General features: G+C 39.8%; 1 protein-coding gene across 1 annotated transcript; it reads right to left on the reverse strand.

Annotated features, from left to right (window-relative positions):
• Positions 1 to 13,774: 13,774 nt before the first annotated feature.
• Positions 13,775 to 21,451, reverse strand: psmb5 (proteasome 20S subunit beta 5). Its single transcript, XM_087811108.1, has 3 exons — positions 21,225 to 21,451; positions 17,844 to 18,150; positions 13,775 to 14,285 (listed from the first exon to the last, which is right to left on the reverse strand). Exons 1-3 carry the CDS (start codon positions 21,429 to 21,431, stop codon positions 14,002 to 14,004), a joined length of 798 nt encoding a protein of 265 aa, XP_087667234.1. The 5' UTR covers positions 21,432 to 21,451; the 3' UTR covers positions 13,775 to 14,001.
• Between the last annotated feature and the right edge of the window lie 791 nt (positions 21,452 to 22,242).

The raw sequence follows: 22,242 nt of genomic DNA on the forward strand, positions 1-22,242 counted from the left end.
TTTGATTTGCCTGGCCTTCTGCTTTGCCTTGAGGTTTGTCGACTTTACCGAAGCTTTATCTGCTGACCAACCTACTTGCCTTGAGGACGTGACTCTGGATGGTGCCAGCTCACCTATTGTTAAGCTGAAGTAAATTTGGTGATGTACAATGTGAGACTATGGGAAAGGATGGCTGTAGTATGGGGGGTGAAGGAGGGGCAGGGTCTTTTTATGTTGCAGAGTTGAAAACACACAGACTGGGTGATTTTGTTAATGTGAGAATAAAATGAAAGTGTGCTTTCGAAGATGACACAAAGACTGAGTGGAGGGGGCAGAGAGTGGAAGTGTGGAGTTGGGTTTTCGTGAAAGTAGAGCTGGTTGTCATCCGCGAAGCAGTGAAAATTATTATTGACTTTATGGAGGATGTGACCAAGAAGGGGGCCCAGGAAAGAGCCCAGTTTATTTCCATTATTGTAGTCTAGACCAGGCGTCTTTACTATAGGGGTGACGGATGCAGTTTTGAAAAGTTGGGGGACGATACCAGAGGACAGTAATTATGAAGGAGAGAAGGAAGGTGAGGAAGGATTTGACCATGGTTGAGGGCATGGGGTCAAGCTGGCAGGTAGTGGACTTGGATATATGGATAAGGTTAGGATCTAAGCGGTGATGACTTTGGGAGATTTTTCCTTATTCTATGGTGGAGGTAACACAAATTAAAATAGTTACCAAAATAAAAGTGTGTTGATACATTTCATTTTAAAATCATGTAAAATACAGTATAGCCTGGAAAATGTGCATTATTACACACTCTAAACACTTCTACCAGATACAGGGAACAAAATTAAACACACTGTCACAAAACCAGCCGGCTTTGACACGGGTATAAATCTTAAAATAGCACATTTATGGGTTGGTGTATCTCCGAAGAGCTGTTTTCGAACAGATTTTGGGCTGCGTTCAGATATGATCTGACGTCCAGAAGTGAAACCACATATGACCACCTGACAGATGGCACAATGTGGGCAGGGGGTTTATTTTCTGTCTGGTGAAAATCATCATCACGCTGGCACCTTTCAAATTCACCAGCTGGTCTTTTTCAAAGCATTCCATCCAATTTGAGTAGAAAGTAAAGCCATTTTTTTGTCATGCCTCCTTGCCCAAGTCTCAGGTCTGAGGTAAAATACACTGAAGCTTGCAGTGATAATAACAGCTATTCTGAAAATACCTGTTGATAACCAGCAATCTTGAAAGCAACAGAAAAGTAGCTGCTGTGCGAGGACCCTACTGGCTATCATTTGGCCCAATTTGGTCTTGCACACACACATACTCTGTTAACCCAAAGATCTTTAGGTTTTTGTATTTTGTCATATTTGGCAGAGCAGGTCAAATTGCATTAAAAAAAACTATTAGTTGTCCACAACATTAAAATCTCTAATGATGTGGAAAGCTCCACTGCAATCCAACTGACAAGTTACATTATTTGACTCATCAGTGGTACATCAGTTCGCATCAGTGGCAGCTGGTGAAATATATTTGGAAGCTAATGATGAATAACAATGTTTAATATGCTCCTTGCTCATATACAAATGAAAACACATTTTATTTATACTGACATACATCATACACAACAAATTATTATTAAAAATGATTATAAATTATTTTAAAAATATTTATCAAAATATCAAAAACACACACAAATAAACAGTAGAAAATAAATAAGAGGACAGCAGAGTGAATAACTAACAACCGATAGAGGTTGATGCGACTATGACTTCCAAGTTGATTGAATATTGGCCCAAAACTGGTGGTAAGCAGAAATCTCTTGAATAAATTCTGCGCATTTAGATTTAGTTGAGTTTTGAAGTCCTCTGATACTTATTTTACAGTAAGAGTGTCACTGCTGATGGAGTGTAGTATCTGTTCCTTACTAAACAAAGTCACTAAGGATGTCAGATTTTGCTGTGTTAATTTTGTTTTGGCAATGGAAAGGGAAAGTAAATTAGTGTCTGCGGGGGACTAGTCAAAAGTTATAGACCAAATTTAAAGAGCTAAATTAAAAGGTGTAACGTGGTAGCAGTAAATTCACTGCTCCTGGTCTATCACTGTTCTTTCTGGAGACGTCCGGACTGATCATATATACCCCTAGTTAGTGATTCTCCCTTTGGATTATGAAAAGAAGTACGTTAAAGTGAGAACTGGGAAAATCCCTGTCCGGGACCGCAGACCATGAAAATACACTTTAGTGGGAACTGTGGCTCTCCTGTCTGAAAGACAGTGACTTAAAATAAATCAAAGAAACTCAATCATGGCACTTAAAATGAAAGTAACCTACTCATGAGAGGCTTATAACAGATGATTTATTATTAAGTGAAAAAGAAAACTGCATGGAAAGAGCAGAACAGGCCTCATGACTTAAGACAAACAGATCATCATTGCAGGTGTGTGTGTGTTCGTGTGTGCATGTGTGTGCAGGTGAAGTGGAGTTTGTGAGTGTGTGTGCTAAAGTTTGGGGGTTTTTTTCATGGGAGACTTCCTCCCGTTGCCAACGTGTAACATTAACATTTCTGTTTATATCTTATCTAAATTATTTTTTTGCAAATGTTATTTTGGTGTTTTGATTGTTAATATGAACAATCAAATGCATGAAAGTTATTTTTACTGTGGATAATCACAGATTCATTTCATAAAGGAATTAATAGTTCAAATAAAGGTATGTGTAAATTAATAATTGAGTTACATTAAACTATAGGAATTTAAGAAGTTGGATTTTTTTTCTATAACCAAGAAAAACGAAAAATAATTATAAGAGTAAAGTGTTGCAATAGAAGAGAGAGCACAATTGTAGTTGTGATGTTGAATATAAGTAAAATTGTGAAAATACATTTTTAAAAAGGGTAAAGTCTAGCTTGTGTTGCATAAATTTGAGACATAAATACTGTAAGTGGAATTGTAGAAATAATATATTAAAAGACCCAAACACCCACTGACCAAGAAGAGAAATCATTAAAGTGAAAATTATTATTATTTTTTTTTAATTATGTAGAAGAAAAAAAAAAAGGGAGTAAACGTAAATAAGTATTTCTGATGTGTGGGTTGGGTAGGTTGCCAATGAAACAGTGCAGAAAGTCAACTAAACAGAAATGTAATTTCAAACTCCCAACAGGTTACATAGAAATGTGCACGAATTGATCAACTCCTGAGAAAACAAACATAAACATAAAATATTGCAGTACTCCCAGGTGGCTCAGACCTTAAAAAGTCACAGGAATCTGATCAAATTAACAATTACATCATAAAACACATTTGAACACACACAACAACATCAACTACTTCCTTGCTTCTCTGAGACTGAGACTGAGACTTTGTCTTGTGGTGTCTTGACCTTTTAAGCATATATTTTATTAGAGTATTGTTATGATTGTTAAAGCCTTTGTGACCCTGGTCTGGAAAAGCGCTCTACAAATATTACTTAATTACTAACTTACTTAGTTTTAATATGATCCTTCTTATTGTGACTCTTTTTCACTAAGTAGATGAAATTGTACCCCTAAATGATATAAATTTGTAATGATTCAATATTTTTCTGTGAAAAATGTCCTCGGTCAGGGATCAATTCCCAACTAAACAACAAAATGTTGTCTAAAAAGTATACTTTTATTTTGCCACTGCTTAAGCTGGGTTTAGGGTCTGTGAAACAAATAGTTTAGAGGGGGTCAGTTCCTGGTCATTGATGAGTTTTCCATCAATTTAAAGCTTCAACTGCCTTTCAGCTCTTTTTTAGATTCAAAGCAGGATTTTGTGTTAGGCTATGTTCTCTATAAGGAAGGAATAAGGAAATTGTTCCTTTCAGTGGAACTTCTTCCCTTCTGCTGTTGCTAAATTGTTTCTACGCTATAGACAGTGTTTTTTATGTTAGGTCAAGTGTCCTTTTGAGAGGCAAAAAAAGAGTCAACATATGTCCAGTGAGGCCAGAATATAACATAGACATCTCATCTCACAGTGAAATAATAATAAATGGAAGAAATTTTTAACATCGTGTCTCATTTGGGGTAAGCCTTTGTTGAAAACTACACGTATCAAACGTCAGACATGCATGCAAGGACATGATTGGGTTTTATCGATGAGGCAGCATCCATCGCTTGAGTTCCCCCAGAAGAGACACCCCCTTCCATTTAACAAAATCCTATTCTCATTCCATCTGCCAACTAGTCACCTGTGAAACTAGTTTTAAACCATGGTCCACGGTCACATTGAATTTCCCACTCAACACTTTTATTTCAACCATTAAGAGCAATGAAGGTACAGCCGAGCGTCGTTACACTGTAAAACACCAGGGCTGTTTGTGAGGGTTCAAACTAAAGCAAGTATTGGTGCAATGTCAGTGACAAAGATAAAGACTTTGTTTCAATACTCGATTTATGTGCCCATGCTCACTTGGCCTGACACCATCTTAAGGGTTGTCTAAGTGATCTTCAAAAAATTTCCGCTCGTGGATGGAGGGATCGAGTGAACATCAACGTCCCCTTCAGAGCTGTATATTAACAACAGTTCACTGCAATGGTGCTTAAAAAACAAATCCATGTGTGGCAGTAATGGACCACAGATGTTGTTTGTTGCTTTCTGTTTAGCAAATCAGAGAAGAAAAATATTTTTATTTAAATAATTATTTAACTTATTTTAAAGAAAACTAACTAAAAGGAGGATCTGTACTAATTATGCATATCAGGCTACCTGTTGTTGCTGTGAAATGTATATAAAATGCTGGAATAATTACGCATTTACTATAAATCACATAAAAAAACATCTCTCAAGACCTTTTTTTCTGAGGAGATGCCTTATGCCTAGTATTTGTCATTAAATGGAACAAACTCACACGATTATTCTTTAAACCTTGTAAATATATATATATATATATATATATATTTTTTTTTTTTTTTTTACAAATTTTATTTTCATTTCAGACAAAAAAAAGACAGTACAGAGTAACAAACAAACAAACAAAAAAAAAAATATATATATATATAGTAAATGATATTATATATGTAAAAGACAGAAAAAATAAAACCAACAGGACAATAAGAAACATCAAAACAAGAAAAACCAAGTGCCAGACCACAAAAGAGAAAAAAAAAATAATAATAATAAGTTAACATTTTCAATGCTGCAGAAAAAAAAAAAAAAAAGTATTTACAAGGAGGTCAGAGATCTCACAAAACTCCCTCTAAAGGAACAGCAACAATAGGTGGCTTATGCTTCATTGTCATTTCCTGATAGCGTCCAGAAACGGTCCCCAGATCTTGACAAATTTCAAGTGTAAATTAGACATTGTGTATCTAATTTGTTCCAGACACAGGAGAGAAACCATATCATTGAGCCATTTTTTGAAGGAAGGTGGAGATGGTGATTTCCATTCACTCAGGATCACTCTCTTTGCAACAACCAGAGAGAAAGCTAGAGCTTGTTGCTGAGTGCTGGATAGATTAGAGGTTGATTCAGAACATCCCAAAACAACCAAAGCACCGGTCTGGATCACATTCACCTTGTATGCTTTAGAGAAAAAATTGAAAAACTCCAACCAATAAGATCTTAACCTGCAGCAAGACCAGAACATATGTCCGAGTGAACCCTCTGACGTTGAACAGCGATCACATGAGGATGGAATGGCAGGGAAGATTCTGTTTAGCCTTGTTTTGGAATAGTGGAGTCTATGAGCAACCTTAAATTGAATTAATTGAAGCCTTGCATTTATCGAACAGAGTTTAATCCGGCTCAATCCCCTCGTCCACACATCGTCTGATATTTTCTCGCCCAAATCTTTTTCCCACGACTCTTTAATGTGCGACGAAGGGACCGCCTTGTAAAATAGAGACACAAGTAGTGAAATTAAATGGTTTGAGGTGGAGGATTTCCCCATTGTATGATGAAAAGTATGTTCTTTTGGCAAACGCTTGAAAGACTGAAATGATTTGCTGACAAAGTTCCGGATTTGAAGATATCTGAACTAGTGAGAGCTCGGCAAATTGAACTTTGACTGGAATTGAGCAAAGGAAGCAAATCTACCGCCAAAATACAAATCTTTGAAGGAACATAAACCTCTCTCAGACCACTCACTGAACACTGGATCCATCCGTCCTGGTTTAAAAGAAGAGTTATTGCAAATAGGTGTATAAACAGAGAGTTCTGACAAGTTTAGGACATTTTTAATTTGTTTTAATATTTTAAAGGAATTGAATAAGATGAAATCATTTTTTAGAACTCTGAGCTGAGGAATAGTATTTGAGAGTAAGATAGAAATGGGAGAAGTATTGAAATGAGAAAGTGTGATGTTAGTTTCAATAAGAGGCCATGAGGGGGCAGATGCGTCATTTGAATTTAACCCAGATGAAAATTGATTCCAAAAGATCCAGTTTCTGGCATTGCATGCCCAGTAATAGTGTCTGAACACTGGAAGAGCAAGACCCCCATCTGCCTTGGATTTCTGGAGATGTGCCTTACTTATGCGAGGAGGTTTGTAATTCCAAATAAAAGGTACTATGATTGAGTCAATTGTCTTAAAAAATGAGGAAGTGAGAAAAATAGGCACATTTTGAAAGAGATAGCTAAATTTGGGAAGTATAGTCATCTTAATAATGTTAACCCGACCAACAAGCGACAGTGGCAGGAGCTTCCATTTGTTTATTTTATTTTTTAATGCATTAATCAAATTTAAAAAATTGAATTTAAACAAAAACTTGGGTTGTCTTGTGACATTGATACCGAGATAAGTAAAATAATCTGAACTGATTTTAAAGGGCAATTTAGTCAAATAATCTGGATCCAAGTCCTTCGAGAGGGGCATCAAAGTGCTTTTGTCAAAATTAATGGCAAATCAAGAAAGCTGGCCAAACTCTTTAATGAGATCAAGAAGGGATGGTAGAGACTCTGTTAATTTTGAAATTGTCAACACCACATCGTCAGCATAAAGGCCAATTTTAGATGTTACCTTCCCACATTCTATTCCACATATTTGGGGACAGGATCTGATCGCCACAGCCAGGGGCTCCAGTGCCAAAGCAAAGAGCATCGGAGAAAGACAACACCCTTGTCTGGTCCCTCGATTAAGATCGAAAGGAGTGGATTTATCGTAGTTGGTCAAGATACAGGATTTAGGATGAGCATAGAGAAGTTTTAAAATAGTTATAAATTTTTCGCCAAATCCAAACTTCCTCAGCACTCCAAACATAAATGTCCACTCTATTTGATCGAAGGCCTGTTGTGCATTTAATGATATTACTGCTGACTGTGGTTTTCCTGATGAGTACATGATATTTAGAAGACGCCGAGTATTTGAGACAGGATAGCGGTCAGGAATGAATCCAGTTTGGTCAGGATGAATCAGATTGCAGATGTGCTTTGATAACAGAGAAGACAAAACTTTGGCAATTATCTTCTGGTCGCTGTTTAAGAGGCTCAGGGGACAATATGAAGACACCTTTGTTGCATCTCTGTCTTTTTTGAGGAGTAAACAGATGTTTGCCTCATAGATAGAGTTTGGGAAGATGTTGCTCTTTACCGAACAGTTTATCATCCTCAGTAACAAGGGTGAGACTGCATCTATGTTTGCTTTATAAAATTCAATCCCAAACCCATCTGGACCACATGCCTTCCCACTGGGAAACGAGCGGATAGCCGCTTTGATTTCATCCAATGAGATCTCAGATTCTAATTCCTGACGAGCATCGTTACCAAGTCTGGGAATATCAAGCTTGTCTAAAAAAGCATCGATGTCATCAACAGAGGCCTTTGTCTTAGATGAATATAAGTAATAGTCCTGGAAACACTTGTTGATTGACTTTGGGTTTGTGATCAATTCTCCCGCAGCAGAGGAAATCTTATGGATAGCCCTGTCTGCTTGCACACCTTTCAGCTGCCTGGCGAGGAGTGTATGAGCTTTCTCACTCAGTTCAAAATGCTTTTGTTTTAGTTTGTGTATATAGTTTTTTACTTGTTCTGCAGATATCGTATTATATTCATATTTTAATTTGAGCATTGCATCTAGGGTGTTTTCAGATTTTGTGTTAAGATAATCAGACTGCAGTGTCTCAAGTTCAGATTCAATTTCTTTATAACGTTTACATCTCTCCTTTTTCTGTTTTGACTGATATGAAATAATATGTCCACACATTACCACTTTAAATGTCTCCCACAAAGTTGCATCGGAGACTGAATCATTATCGTTAAAAAGGAAGAAGTCTGAAATTTGGATTGAGATATATTCAAGAAAAGATTTGTCAGTGTTCAGTGAGGGGTTAAATTTCCAATTGTACGAGCGAGCTGGAAGTTTAAAGTCAATTTTCATTGTAGCTGGAGCATGGTCGGATATTATTATGTTATTATATTTTGAGCTGGATACATTAGAAATTAATCTTGAGTCCACCAGGAAATAATCAATTCTAGTGAAACTACCATGGACCGGTGAGAAAAAGGAATATTGCTTGTCCAAAGGGTGTTGTATTCTCCAAATATCAACTAAATTTTGCTGTTTAATTAAATTATTAAGCACAGGGACCGATTTCAAAGGGGATGGTGTCTTTGAAGAAGATCTGTCGAGGGAAGCATCAAGATAGCAATTGAAGTCACCTCCTATTATAATATTTGAGTTGTCATGGTCTGCAACAAGATTAAACATTTTCTGGAAAAAATCTGGGCAATCAAAGTTTGGGGCATATATGTTAAGGAGTGTCAGCGGAACAGAATTAATGGAACCTGTTACGAGCACAAATCTGCCACCTGGATCTGCTGTCATGGATGAAAACAAGAATGGGACATTTTTCCGGATGAGGATGGCAACCCCTCTAGCTTTGGAGGAAAATGTTGATTGATAGACATTTGATATCCATTGTGCTCTGAGATTTCTTTGCTCTGATGAAGATATATGGGTTTCTTGCAAAAAGATAATGTCTGAGGAAATAAATTTTAGATGTTGAAAAACTTTTCCTCTTTTTAAAGCCTTGCCCATTCCTCTGCAGTTCCAAGTTGTGAAATTAATTGAACTCAAATCTGACCAAGTTCTTGAATTATCCTGCATCAAAGCAGTCTGTTAATAGGAATATACCTGCAACATATGTAGCTGTGGACTGGCAACGAAAAAATAAAATAAAATAAAATGAAACATAAAACAAACACAAAACAAGAATGAACACATATAAACCCCTAACCCCGGTGTCATTAGAATAAAGACACCAAAAAAACCCTAAGCCTCAGAGGCTGCTGGGCGATAGAGCCCCCTCCCCCCTCAGAAAAAAGAGAGAGAAAAAAAAACACCATCTCAAACCCGTGTGTAACACCTTATTTAGATGCACCGATTGTATAACACAAATAACTTATTTAGGAAAAAAGGAGTAAATGTGAACAGAAGTTTACCCAAACACCTCAATATTATTATAGAAAAAAAAGTCTATTTATAAACAAATGCATAAACAAATAACCCGAATATTATAACTTTTATAGAACTATTTCTGCTTTTTTATACGTATCAAAATATTTTTACATGTACATAGGAACACAGGCTAGTCGTCACTAAAACAATATTAAGTATGAATATATATGTTTGTAAACAGTGGAACGTAATGTAAACAGATCAAACCATGAGATTATGCTCTGGCAGGCAGGGAACCAGCGAACCTCTCAGCGTCAGACACGGAGTTGAAAGTGCTGACAGAGCCGTTCAATGTCACCTGTAGCTTGGCCGGGAAGCGGAAGGAACACTCGGCGCCGGCATCTTTGAGCGTCTTCTTCACACTATTGTAAAGGAGGCGCTGAGCAATGACTTCTGGTGGATAGTCAGGAAAAATGAAGATTGGCTTCCCTTGGTAGTTCAGCGGTCCACGCTGGCGCCCGAGCCGGAAGATCTTAGCGATGTTGCAGCAGTTGTGAAGTTTGGCCATGAAGGTGCGCAGCTTGTCCGATGACCCGGGTCGGGCGTTGTTGACTCGATGCGCCCGATCCACCTTAAGAGGCTTCGGAAAATTATCAATTCCAAGCAATTTGGGTAATAATCCAATGATGAACTCGGTTGGGCGACCCATCTCCTCCCCCTCTGGGATGCCAATAACACGGATGTTTTGACGACGTGAGCGCCCCTCCAGATCCACCAGCTTAGCCCTTAGCTTAACATTTGCGGTCCCCAGCTCCACACACGTAGCCTCCAGTGCTGTGATGCGTGAGTCTGCGGACGTTAAAGCTTCGTCCACACACTCTAGACGTTGTTTCACCTCGCGGTGGTCAGTTTGCAGGGAAGCCAGGGTCCTTTCCATTGCGTCGAAACGCCCGTCTATGGATTCCTTCATGGCGTTCACAAGTTCAAAAACTTTCGCGAGTTCGGTGCTTTGGTTCGCAACGGCCGCCAAGATGGCGTCGTTACTAGCACCGCTGGCCTGTCCCGCAGTCGACTTGCTTTGATTCTCGTCTCTTTTCCCCATATTTCAAAGCGGTTGTGTTCCAAAAAAGTTGATAGAAAATGTTCCAGAAAATGCCGCGGTGCAGAGTCTTTTAAATAACTATTTTTTGTCGAAACACACGGAGCTCAAAAAAGTACGTCTTACTCCATCACTGCACAAGAGCGCCCCTCCAACCTTATAAATATTTGATTGAATTTAAGGCGACAATAAAATCTAAAAAACAAAAACAGCAAATATGGCTAGTTATCTCTGAAAGGGCTATTCATCTTTTATTTTTTCATTCTGTGTGGTTTATTTGGTATATATGTATGTTATGTAACAGACAAATTATCAAGAAAGCGAAAAGAAAACTGTTTCAGGAGGCTCAAATTGCTGGGGATGCTGGGAATGGCACCATTTAGACTGCAGGAGTCTGCTAATAAATACAGAACATACAACTGAGATGAAAAGCTGTAGGAACAAAGGACAGATGTATCAACACCAACTGACTTCCGCTTCCGGCGGCGCCTGTAATCAGCAGCAGTCAGATCCTGTTATTGACTGTTAAAAAAGTAAAAAAAATATTATGCTTATCTCTCAAAGGATGTGTCTCAAGCCTTGCAGATATATGATCGTGACTCTCTGTTAAGCATCAGATAGTCGATCAAGGACAGATTTGATCGAGCGTTTCCTCCTCCCTTTGTCATCGACACGGACCCTCTGGAATATCTGCTGCTCTGTCGGATACCAGTGAGTTCCACAAGAAATCGAGAAGAGGTTACCGTTCTGGTGTACAAGTCAAGAGAAGACACGCTGCCGCTCGCCTGGACTCATTGTGATTTCATCGGACATGCTCATTGTCTGCGCTACATTCCTAACTGTGACGTGTGTGAGAGTGCGTCAATGCTGCCGTTTGCCTGGACCTCAACGGAGATCCTGGAGCTTACACAGCGCAGGAGTGGTGGTCAGATGTTTTAATGTCCCTCTTTTTACTTCAGTGTTTACTCCAGAGCTGCCCACAAGTTCCAACTGTAACCCACGTGACTGCTGGAGAAGCCTTCAAAATGTCCCGCTGTGCTCTGCTGTCAGTGATGAAGCAGATGCCTGAAGTGACGCAGCTGATGAAGACACTGGAGCGGCTGGTCCTCAAACATCTCAGGCCACAAGTCCAGCACGCACAAGACCCCCTGCAGTTTGCCTACCGGCCAGCAGTTGGTGTGGAAGATGCCATCCTTCACCTTCTGCATCGAACCTACTTCCACCTGGATAAAGGAAGCGGTTCAGTGAGGATCCTGTTCCTGGACTTTTCTAGTGCCTTCAACACCATCCAGCCCACTCTGTTAAAGGACAAATTGACAGAGATGCATGTGGACCCTGGTCTGGTCTCCTGGATTACAGATTATCTTAATGATCGACCACAGTATGTCAGGCTGAAGGACATCAAGTCTGACACTGTGGTGTGCAGTACAGGAGCACCTCAGGGGACAGTACTGACTCCTCTCCTCTTCACCATCTACACTTCAGACATCTGCTACAACTCAGAGCCGAGTATCGTCCAGAAGTATGCTGACGACACTGCCATTGTTGGATGCATCAGGGACAACAGCGAAGACGAGTACAGAAGTCTGATACGTGACTTTGTGGACTGGAGTGAGAGGAACCACTTGCAGCTCAAACACCTCAAAGACCAAGGAGCTGGTCTTGGACTTCAGGAGGTCCAGGACAAAGCCACGTTCAGTGTCCATCATAGGCAATGAGGTGGAGATAGTTGATAACTATGAGTACCTCGGTGTGTGGCTGGACAGTAAACTGGACTGGTCCTGCAACACAGACCATGTATATAAGAAAGTCAAGAGTAGACTGTACTTTCTGAGGAGGCTCCAATCATTTAATATCTTCAGGAAGCTCATCCATCTGCATGTTCTATCAGCCTGTGGTGGCCAGTGTCCTGTTTTATGCTGTGGTGTGTTGGGGTGGGAATGTGTCCAAGAGGAGTGTCAACAGGTTGGGACAGGTCGATCAGGAGGGCTGGCTCTGTGGTTGGCATGAAGCTGGACTCACTGGTTACAGTTGCAGAGAGGAGATCACTGGACAAACTACTGTCCATCATGGATGACAGTCATCCTCTCAGCACTGTCATCAGTGAGCAGAGAAGCAGAATGAGTGCACAGATGCTCCTTCCCAGGTGCAGTACTAATAGATTCAAGGACTCATTCATTCCTCAGGCTATTAGATTGTACAATTCTGAGTTTGGGGGCAGGAGTGGAGCGAAAGTATCATGATGTTCTATTCTATGTTAGTAATGGTATAATTTGTCTTTGTTATTTTTCTTTGATCTATGTTATTTATCTTTAGGCTTAGATTGTATCATCTTGTTCTTTCTCTTTATTTCTCTTTGTTCTTGTTCTTATTTTTATTTTATGAATAATTGCTGTATTGCTGTGTCTAATTGGAAAAAATCAATTTCCCGAAGGAGACCTACTGAGGGATCAATAAAGTTCTACCTAACCTAACCTAACCTGTCATCAGCGCTGCACAACGGCCTGTTAAATGCTCCATTGCAAATAAAACCTTTTCTCTGAATGATCTCTTCACAAGAGAAAAGTTGGATTTAATCTGTTTTTCAGAGACATGGCAGAGAGAGGAATACTTTATTCATCTTAATGAACTCTGTCCTGCTGGCTGCGATGTTGAAGGGAAGCCCCGCCCCTGACGTTGTGTGGGTGGTTTGGCTTGTTTATAGACAGTTATTCATGCAAAGTGATCAGACACAGGAATTCACTTCTTTTGAGTCTCAGATGATCTTGGTGGGTTCTAAAGACCTATTGTCTACCACCTGTTAAATCCAACTTCACTTTTCAGAAAAAACAGTTCCCTTTGGGGAAATAAAGTTCTCCTGAGGCTGAAGAGACTTGACCGAGTGTCTCTGGAAATTCACTAAACTTGAGGTGCATAGAATTCACCTCAGGGATCTGATGTGCTCATTCAACGAGATGATGGAAACGGCCAGATCTGATTACATTCTGAAACTGGTGACAGTAAATGAGGAAAACCCCAAGCCCTTTACTGGTTTAAACCAAGGCGAAGCCCGACAGGATCAAAGTACCCCCAGCCGGACGCCGCTCCTGACAGCAGAATCACTAGGGCCTCGCCAGCACAGGATCTTCACCACCAAGCCACGGAACAATCTTCTTCTCTCTCTGTGTTTGAGTCAGAATTGTTTATGATTGTAAAAGCGCTTTGTGACCCTGGTCTAGAAAGGCGCTTTACAAATAACCTTTACTTACTAGGGTAAAATGAGTGATGAAACTTTTCACAAAATTTCAGGACCAACCAAGAGGTAACATTGCAAGTGAAAAATATGTTTGAGGACAAGAGAAATTCAGATACTTTTATTGAGGGACAAAAGTAATTTGCAGGACATACAGGCAGAAAAATCTACTATACATCGTACAAATTTCATCATAAGCCAATGTTTCAGCAACTGGTGTGATGCCAGAAGATGGCAGCAATAACAGAAGATTCCTTTATTTAAATGATTAGCACTACAAAAGTTAAGCACTTTTTCAAAAGCAGGTTAATTGCAATATTTTGAATTTACCAACTATGCCTGATCGTTGTACTTCTGATAGAGCTTCAGAACATCTTCCTGTGACACCTGGGTCCAGCCTTCACTGTGGACATGATAGAGGTTGACCTGACCACCGCTGTAGGCATCACGGTATGTGGCCTGGAAGATGGCCCGTCGTCCAAGCTCGCAGGCCTCCTCCACTGACATGTCTTGCCGCAAGCCACTGTCAATGACACCATACGCGTACATAGAGCCTGAACCAACCGCAAACAGGTCGCCACATACGCGGTTTCCCTCAGAGTCAACGTAGTACAGCCCTAAAGAAAAGAACATTTATTAGTCATGTTGTGCCAGGTAGTGTATATATACATCAGTTTGCAAGATTTTAAAGATTAGTAACTCTTGTCCTAATAATACATTAGAATATTCCAGTTTATTAATAGTCAAGATAAGATAATCCAAAATTGAACATGCTGCACAAACAGAAGGAACCAGAGAAACATACAAAGCATTTAGAAATCTATAAATCCTTGTGTTGTGATTTGCCCTGCTGCTCACCTGTTGTTTAACCCCAACCATCCACAATAGCTCGGGTCTAATTTGCCATTAAAATATTTTATTCAACATGTTTTGTCATATTTTTAAACTTTTTTATTATTGAAAATCACTTAAATGTTACAATCATGGGGTTAGTTTATATTCTCAGAAAGGAATTTTAAACAACTGAAACCTCTTAAAGCAAAGCAGCACTTGCTTCAACAGCTATATATACACATATATATATATATATGTATATATAGATAAGTATGAACCTGCGGACGAGGCATCCACCAAAAAAACGTTTAAAGAGTCACCCATTTTATACTTGGAAGGCTGCAGCTTGAAAGGAAAAATGATTGACTGTTGGTTTCATTACTGAATAGTTTACTTACACTAGACTAAGACTGCATAAATGCTACCATCATGACAACACTAGCAAATTAAATAAAGGCCAAACAAACTATTATGATGTACGTTTCTAGTTTGCGGCACACTGTTCTTTGTAGTCACATTTGTTTTGTTTTACAGGAACCATTGTTCATATTGATGCGAGATGGATGATATTAGCCTGTGAGCATGCCCAGACAGCTGTGTAGATGATGGATACATACGTCAGTGAGTATGTATGTTTTTTTCTCAATGCAAAATCTGTGAAAGCGGTACTCACTTACAGATGCATTATAAACGGCTAATATTCTTCTATGATAAATTAACACTCAACCCGTGTGCTGCCTCTGGGTCGAGGTGACCACTAGACTCTTGGATAGTGGAACTGCAGCAGCACCAAACAGGGGCCTTGGTCTAAACAGCAGTGTGATTGAAGTGACAGTTGATATAATGTGCTAAGATGCAAAAGCACTGGATGGTTGGCTAGAATCAAACAGGTTATGGCCTTTCATTTGTCAACCAAAGCACACTTGGGGAGTCTGGGAGTTTAGAAAAAAGCTACTTCTGAGCTTCTGGACAGCTGGTTTCTAGATAAATAACAAAACAAATGTATAATTTAAAATGTTATCTGGTCATGACAAAGACCATTTTAATGCACAATAATTAAATAAAAAGCCATTGTCCTGACGTAATGCACCTGTGTAATATAGATTGATTAATTCATTAACAGATCCATTTGTTAAAACAATGTAAGAATTATTATATTATTCCCCAATTGATTGCCCTGCAAATCAACCATTTTTGGTTAGCAGACATCAGTCTGAACCTCAGTGATTTCTTATTATAATGTAGCTGTGGTTGACTTGAGAACACAGTTAGATTTCGCCTTAAACCATATGAAGAGGGATGTCGCTAGAGAAACTGAGAATATGACGTCACAGTGCCATCTAGTGGAAATTACTCAAGGGATTTTTTAAATACATAAAAGCCCATGATTAAAAGTAATGTTTAAATTTCACCCTTAAAATAATTTATTTAACAAACAAATAGCTCTCTTTTTTTCCCTATAATGCACATATCAGTTGGGTGACAGAGCAGTAATTACAAAAAACCTGGGAAGCAGGGATTCTCCGATCAAGTTTAACGCTACCAATCACCGATGCCGATCACAGACTATAGAAAGATCATCGATTTAGTTATGATGAGAGCTACTGGCTACATGATCTGGAATAAATAACTGTGAAATCGCCTCAATCACACAAAGCAAGTTTTACTTTCTTCTAAAAGAGATCACAAACACCCTAGCAGACACAAGTATTTAGTCAAAATAAGAACTGAATAACTATCTGTTATATTTAACACAACAGATGAAAATATTAAGGCTTTTAACTAACCAAATAGTTTAGAAAGTAAAATAGGCAATATATCTTACAGCATTACCAGAATGTTGGGTAAGGATTGTTTTTAATAAAGAGAAGCATCTCTGCTTTTCGCTCACAGTTCCATTTATGTTCGTCTCCAATTTACATTCCGTTAGAGCGTATCAGAGCTTCAAGTGAGAGCAGTTGGAGGAAAACGTCTTCAACCACTGAGAAAGGATGGTCAGCTAGTCCGATTCATTTAATAATTTTTCGTGTTATTTGCTTTGCTATCTGACTGTTAATCTTGTAGCGCCATCCAACTGTTGGTACTTTGGCTGTTCTCTTCTCGTTCTCTGCCATTAACATTGAAAAGTCTGTTCTCTGCCAAATGTTTGTTTTTTAAATGTCGAATTAAACTTAATTTATCGTATAAATGTTTAAAAGCGCATTTCCTCCATGAGGTATTATTAATTTCCTCCGTTTCAGGACTAACTTAAAGTGATATTTCACGCAAAACTCAAATTATATTGTGAACATCAATGAAAGGGATTCTTCAACAAATGTGGATCACGCCGTTTTTACAACAAAAAAAATTACAATTATGATTGGTGGCTGATAAGTCGGAGCACCACTGCTGGGAAGGATGAAGAAAGGGCAGTCTTTGTTAGAAAATGTTGTAATTTGCAACCACTTGAACCACCAGATGCAAAACAAATGTGGCGCCTTCTGGCTAGGGCTGGCTGGTATGGCCTTACATTTACACTGCAGTATAAATTGAATCCCTTCACAATAACTGTATATATTGCTGTATATATACCCAAGTGTAAAAATTGTTACAAAGCAGGGCTGGCACAAATTATCTTTCTCAGACTCGCCACCCCACCTTCCTCTAACTTCTTCCGTTTTCAACAATGTGTGGTGATCAGTCTGCCTTTATATCAACCTCAAACCGTACATTGGTAGGAGGCAATGGAGCTCCATCTTGTGGTAGCAGACTTGCCTTCCACCATGGCAAGACGGTGATGCACTAACACCTCTGAAGGACACAATCGAGCTGGTTCACTTTCAATCAATAAGTAGTTAGCTATTTAGCTTGTTATCAGGTAACATCAAAATTAACGAGTGTTTCTCCTAATTGCAACAAACTACTGTGATTCAATTTCATTATAGTCTTTCATCATTTAAACATACGAGGCAAAACCCTGCTCAACGCTTACCCAAACAACTTGTGATTTTTTTGGGGATACATTTCTCAATGTTCAGTTAGATGTTTATAAGCTTGATGTCCCACTGTGTGCATTTAAAATAACTTCATGAAATTGAACCAGAGACAACCCAAGGGTCAGATATTCTAAACCAGAAACAGTCTCTTGATGTTGACATTTTTACCTGTGCTGAAAACGTCTGTACAGGTACTTGTGTCTTTCCGGCAAAGATATATGCATTTATGCTAAGATGCAATAAGGTGGTTTCATATAAATCAAGTATTTCTATTTTTCATGTTTTGTATAACTTTTTTTTTGCAGTATAATTATCAATGCCATTTTTGCAGTCAAATCTGTTGCACATGACCTTCTAAAGAATTACCTGGTCCTCTCTTGTCCCAGCCACACACCATGGTTCCCATGCTGAGTCCCATGCCCTTGTACTGGTACACCATGTTAGCGAGCAGTTTGGACGCTGCAGCCACTGAGATGCGTTCCTTGTTGCGGAGCTCATAGATGCGGCACTGACGGGCCAGCAGACGTTCCCAAAAGCTACAGTCAGCAGCTCCACCAGCCATAGTTCCCAACAGGTAAGGGTTTATCTCAATTACTTTCTTGACCGTCTGTGAGGCAATATAGGAGCCCGCTGTGGCACGAGAGTCAACAGCAACGATAACGCCATGCTGGAACTGAAAAGAAAAAAGATGAAAGGTTTGATTAGACACAATTTGTAATGATTTAGTTAAAAGATTGCCAAAGGCATTGTGGTGGCAAGTCATGTACTCATGCCTGTTAAAAGGAAGTTTTTCCTCATTCATCACCAAATGAAGGATAAAGGATAAAGAATAAAGGATTAAAGGCGCCGACAAGGACGGCTGCCTCTCCAGTAGCTCCGCAGCAATTTTCGATTGTCAATTTTTGAATATGGAGAGAATCGTCTTGTTTACTCAAGAGAGGATCTACTGTCGCTGAAGTCAATGGCACGGGCTGGAGATCACCACGAGATCCCGATCGAACTTCAGCGCCGGTATCGTGGCTGTCGGGTAAGGAAGCGGCTAAAGGCTAAGCTAACGTACAATCGGAGACGTCACAGACCAACGATCCCAACGATCACGATGGGGAACGTCAATTCACTGACGAATAAGATCGACGTGCTGTCTGCCCTCAACAACCAGCGGATCTACAGAGAGAGCAGCTTGTTGATCTTCACGGAGACGTGGCTCACGCAGCTGACTCCGGACTCACACGTGGAGCTGCCTGGTTTCAGCACCGTCAGAGCGGACAGAGACGCAGACACCTGTGGGAAGCGCAGAGGAGGAGGTATGATCATGTACGTGAATAAACGCTAGTGTAGTCCGGGACACGTTACTGTGAAGAAAGTCTCGTGTTGTCAAGATTTAGAACTGTTGGCTGTCAGCATGCGTCCATATTATCTACCGCGTGAGTTCAGTTACGTGATCGCGCTGTGTGTTTACATTCCTCCGAGCGCTGCGGCTGCATCTGCCTGTGAGAAGATCCACACAATGACAGCTCGACTTCAGAATCAACATCCTGACGCATTTATCATCATCTCTGGAGACTTTAATCATGCCAACCTGGACTCTACTCTGTCTACTTTCCATCAGGCTGTGGATTGTCCCACCAGGAATAACAGGACAATTGACCTTCTTTATTCCAACTTGAAGGACGCCTACAGAGCAAAACCTCTTCCTCCACTTGGAAGGTCCGATCATAACCTGGTCCACCTTCAGTCACAGTACATTCCTCTGGTGCAGAGACAGACTGTGACCACTATGACAATCAGAAAGTGGACACCAGCTGTGGAGGACGCCATCAGAGACTGCTTTGAAACAACAGACTGGGATGTGCTTCTGAAGTCTCATGGTGAGGACATCGAGGGACAGACACACTGTCTAACAGATTATTTAAATTTCTGCTTGGACGTTGTCGCCCCTACTAAGACTGTCCGCTGTTACCCCAATAATAACCCGTGGGTAACAAAGGAGGTCAAGGATGTCCTTAACAGGAAGAAAGTGACTTTCAGGAGCAGAGACAGGGACGCCATGAGATCAGCTCAGCAGGAGGTGAAGCGATGCTTGAGGGAGGAAAAGGACATACAGGAGGAGGTTGGAGGAGAAGCTGAGCCGAGAAGAAATAAGAGAGGTCTGGGATGGTGTTAAAACCATCACTGGACACAAGACCAAGGCCTCTCTGACTGCAGTGGACACGGTGGAGGAGGCAAATGGACTGAACAACTTTTTCAACAGGTTTGAGCAGGTCACCTTACCCAACCACTTCCCAGCTTCACCTCACTCCAGGTACAGGATGTACTTCGGAGGATTCGTCCAGGGAAGGCTGCTGGTCCTGATAAGGTGTCTGCTCGACTGCTAAAGACCTGCGCTGCTGAACTAGCTGAGCCGCTCCAGCATGTCTTCAACCTCAGTCTACAGCTGGGGAAAGTACCAACTCTGTGGAAGACTTCCTGTATCGTTCCAGTCCCTAAAAAGATCAGACCGAGTGTGCTGAACGATTACAGACAGGTGGCACTGACTTCGCAGCTGATGAAGACGCTGAAGACGCTGGAGCGGCTGGTCCTCAAACATCTCAGGCCACAAGTCCAGCACGCGCAAGACCCCCTGCAGTTTGCCTACCAGCCAGCAGTTGGTGTGGAAGATGCCATCCTTCACCTCCTGCATCGGACCTACTCCCACTTGGATAAAGGAAGCGGTTCAGTGAGAATCCTGTTCCTGGACTTTTCTAGTGCCTTCAACACTATCCAACCCACTCTGCTGCAGGACAAACTGACTAAGATGCATGTAGACCCTGGTCTGGTCTCCTGGATTACGGACTATCTTACTGATCGACCACAGTATGTCAGGCTGAAGGACATCAAGTCTGACACTGTGGTGTGCAGTACAGGAGTAAAGTGTCTTTATAAACATTTTATGACATGAACAAATTGAAAGGTCTCAGATCATTTAATATGGCAGGTTACACATTTTGAATAAATAATTGTAATTTTAAGTAGATTGATCATTAAAACATAATATTTCAGCTATTGACTTTTTAAGAAATTATTAATTAAATCATATTTCTTAAACCATCTTAGTTACAAGATATTGTCAAAGATGACAGATGTTTGCTATAACTGGCATGGAAGTGAGGACATCGGTCTAATAATATCATTTAAACCGTCTTTTATAATTTTCACCCAAGACCATGCATGTGTATGTGAAGAATGCGGTTATAATAACCATCAGCCAATTGAATAAGTTACCATTTTGGGTTTATATAATTGTAGAACTGACACTAAAGGACCAAGAACCTCATCCACCCAAACCGATGGCATTTTTCGTTTAAAATGTGCTTCTGTTTGACAGACGAGTCATCCATGACAATGTTATGATTGGTGATTTTCACTTATTCAAGCCAACATGTAGCATGTGTCAACCTTGTGCTTTATTTACTTGACACTTGATCTAGAAAACAAAAAAGTAATCTAAACCTTTGTCCAGGAGGCCAAACATGAACTATTATTACGTTCATAACTTAAACCAGTCAAGCACTAGTCGAACCGTCTACGATGAGACAGCGGTTTTTAGCAATGCTAACGAGCTAACTTGGCATCTAACTAAACGTATCATCATAAACATATTGCCTGTTATTTGACCAGAGCTAAAGGAAGACAGAATACACATTAATATACCGACTTTACATGGTCAGCCAAACCAAAGTATCCATTATGAAACCGTAACCTACTCACTTTGAATGCTAATGTTGTTGTTCCATGAAGGAACTCAATCTTCCTCTCGACGTCTTCCTCCTCCGCTGGACCCATGGAGTTTCTCAGAGAAAATGAGAGACTGTCATTCGGTGTGGCATCAAAGCCGATAGCTTTTCCGCAACCAAGAGAAAACTCATTATTTGAAAAATCGGCACAATAGCTGTTCAACACGCTTCCGAGCGCCATCTTTGGGACCGTACGATGACAAGCAACTTCCGCGGGAAATAGTTTTATGCCATGACGAGTGACCCCTGTCGGTGGTACAGCAGACTCGTAACATTTCTCATAAAATGTTCTACTTAATATATATTAAAAATCCATATATATTATTTACTTCCTTAAATTCCTCAAAATGCTTTTCTCTCTCTTTTATGTATTTTGGACATTCATTTATAGCATGATATATTGTTTCTGGGTTTTCACAATTTTCACAGTTTCCTGATCTGTGCTTCTTCATTTAATAAATTGTAATGTTTAACCCTGTGTCTTCAAATCCTAACTTTGATATAATTGCTTATTCTTATCAGATTCGTATTGTGTTTCTAATTTGTCTAATTCATTTTTTAATTCTCTGTTCCAATCTACCTGCCCTTTTTTCTGACAATTTTCTTCAACTTTTGATTTTTATTTCTGCTCTACTGAGTGAAACTTTGTTGTTGACGTATCCTTTTGTTGTTTTTTTCTTTTGCAAATGAAATTAATATCCCTTAAACCCTTCATGAGCCGGGAACCAGAGAAATGCAATAATTATGCCTGCTATTTGGATTCTAAATATTTTTTGTTGTATTTCTATTAGGATGTCTTTCTTCTATCTGAGTGGCCATTTTGGAAATTCATTTAAGATCTGTATCTAAGGATATTATTAATATATTTGAGAATGTTCCAGCTGACATTTGTTAACAAAGCAGCCAAATAACCAAGACCCTTTTCATTGCATTTTCACGTAACTGTGATTCCCCTAAAGTTAACTATGAATAAACAAAAAACACAAGCAGTT

This window comes from Callionymus lyra, chromosome 16 (genome assembly GCF_982586985.1).
Source record: "Callionymus lyra chromosome 16, fCalLyr1.hap1.1, whole genome shotgun sequence".
Lineage (NCBI taxonomy): Eukaryota > Metazoa > Chordata > Actinopteri > Syngnathiformes > Callionymidae > Callionymus > Callionymus lyra.

Coding starts and splice junctions, on each gene's coding strand:
- psmb5 (XM_087811108.1), bottom strand. CDS start 21,431: ATGGCGCTCGGAAGCGTGTTGAACAGCTATTGTGCCGATTTTTCAAAT. Junction 18,151..21,224: donor CAACAACATTAGCATTCAAA/GTGAGTAGGTTA, acceptor TTTTCTTTTCAG/TTCCAGCATGGCGTTATCGT. Junction 14,286..17,843: donor CTGGGACAAGAGAGGACCAG/GTAATTCTTTAG, acceptor TCTTTTCTTTAG/GGCTGTACTACGTTGACTCT.